General features: G+C 43.3%; 1 protein-coding gene across 2 annotated transcripts in view; it reads left to right on the forward strand.

The window, feature by feature from the left end:
* gnb3b (guanine nucleotide binding protein (G protein), beta polypeptide 3b) overlaps positions 1 to 1,793 on the forward strand; it is a 7,892-nt gene extending 6,099 nt beyond the window's left edge. For both annotated transcript variants that reach the window (XM_014011326.1, XM_014011325.1), the window contains exons 7-9: positions 615 to 816; positions 1,004 to 1,220; positions 1,442 to 1,793. In XM_014011326.1, coding sequence (XP_013866780.1) covers positions 615 to 816; positions 1,004 to 1,220; positions 1,442 to 1,548 — 526 coding nt within the window. In that variant the 3' untranslated portion in view covers positions 1,549 to 1,793. The remainder of the gene's footprint in view (positions 1 to 614; positions 817 to 1,003; positions 1,221 to 1,441) is intronic.
* The last annotated feature ends 34 nt before the right edge of the window (positions 1,794 to 1,827 follow it).

Raw genomic sequence — 1,827 nt, forward strand, 5'->3', positions numbered from 1 at the left:
GTATTTTTATGATAAGATACTTGTACCTTTACTCAAGTATCACTTTGAGGTACTTTATACAACACTGCATATCATGCTTCTAAATCCTTCCTTTTCACATTTAAATCATTCAGTTCAGTCTTTATAAAGTGGAACTATAATGATTTGATCTGAATTTCTCCTTATTCTCACTTTACCAGCTTCTCTTTCACTACTTTTCTGCTGTTTGTCTCAAAGCAGCTCGTTTTGTTACTGTTCCTTTAAGACACTTCAAGCCCCGCCCCCTCCTGCTTCCAGACCAGTGGACCCGTCCTTATTATGAAGTTACATCACATATACTTTTTACGTTATGGTTCAGAAAACATCATAAAAATAGAAACAACTGATAAATCTGACCCAAACAGAATATAAAGATATCTCTGCAGCACCAGGAGAGACTAAATTCAACCTTTCTGCCTCGTAGAGACTCAAAGTCCACAACAAAATGTTTTTAACAGCTAAAAARGTGGACTTTTCAGGATATGTTCCCTCAAAACTTTAGATAACTAAATCAGTCAAACCACTGATGAGCTTTAAAATAAACTGAATTTCATTTGTCTTTCCTGTCCTCTGTTTTTGTCCCTCGTCCCGCCCAGCTGTCTCTGGGACTTGGAGACAGGCAAGCAGAAGACCGTCTACACCAACCACATTGGGGACTGCATGTCTCTGGCTCTGTCCCCGGACATGAAGTACTTCATCTCCGGAGCCTGCGACTCTCTGGCCAAGCTGTGGGACCTGAGGGAGGGGTCCTGCAAGCAGACCTTCTCCGGACACACCAGTGACATCAACGCCATCTCTGTGAGGACACACACACACACACACACACACGCATGCAATGCGCACCAGAAATACCAGAACCTGTCTGTCAGATCTGGATGAGAACATAAGTGGAAGAACTAAAGGATGGCATGCTTTTATTTTGAAAAAAAAAAAACTGCATTTTAAATCTCTTTTCTATCATTGAAACCCTGAACTGTGTCTTCAGTTCTTCCACAGCGGGAACGCCATCATCACAGGCTCCGACGACTGCTCCTGCAAGATGTATGACCTGCGCTCCGACCAGGAGGTCCTCTCCTACACCGACCCCACCCTGAACGCCGGCGTCACGTCCTTGGCCCTCTCCAACTCGGGCCGCCTTATCTTTGCAGGTTACGACGACTTCAACTGCCACATCTGGGACTCACTGAAGGGAGAGAAAGTCGGTGAGTGGTTTTTATTCTCAAATYAAGACAAAAATGTGTTTTTGAGTGTTAAAAATGTGCATTTAAACCAAAATAAAAATAAATTTTAATTTATTCAAGGTGAGAGATGTGAAAAAATTCTCCCACCAGTTTTTTTTWAAATCTCCTTTCTTTTTGTGTCTCTCCTCTTTTATTCGCCTATTATCTCTCCCTGTTTTTCCCACCTTTTCTCCTCCCTCCAGGTGTTCTCTCCGGCCACGACAACAGGGTGAGCTGCACCGGTGTCCCTGCAGATGGGATGGGGGTCTGCACAGGGTCCTGGGACAGCTTCCTCAAACTGTGGAACTGAGACGTTTCAGGAGAAGAAAAAAAACTCCAGAAGAAAAGAGGAGGAGGAAGAGAAGAAGGAGAGGGAGGAGGGATGAAAACATGAAAAAGGAGAGAAGAGAAGGAAGAGAGGATGTGTGAGAGATAACTTCATCTCTTCCTCTTCCTCGCTGTGAAAGAGCCACCTTGAAAAGGCCTCGTCCTGCTGAATGTACAGAAGAGCTTCACTGCTGAGTCAAATTCTGAAACAAATTCCTAAAAAAAAAACAGTACTTAAAATCAACAAAGCAAAAAATACAAT

The sequence above is a fragment of the Austrofundulus limnaeus genome, unplaced genomic scaffold, assembly GCF_001266775.1.
Source record: "Austrofundulus limnaeus strain Quisiro unplaced genomic scaffold, Austrofundulus_limnaeus-1.0 Scaffold79, whole genome shotgun sequence".
Taxonomy (NCBI): domain Eukaryota; kingdom Metazoa; phylum Chordata; class Actinopteri; order Cyprinodontiformes; family Rivulidae; genus Austrofundulus; species Austrofundulus limnaeus.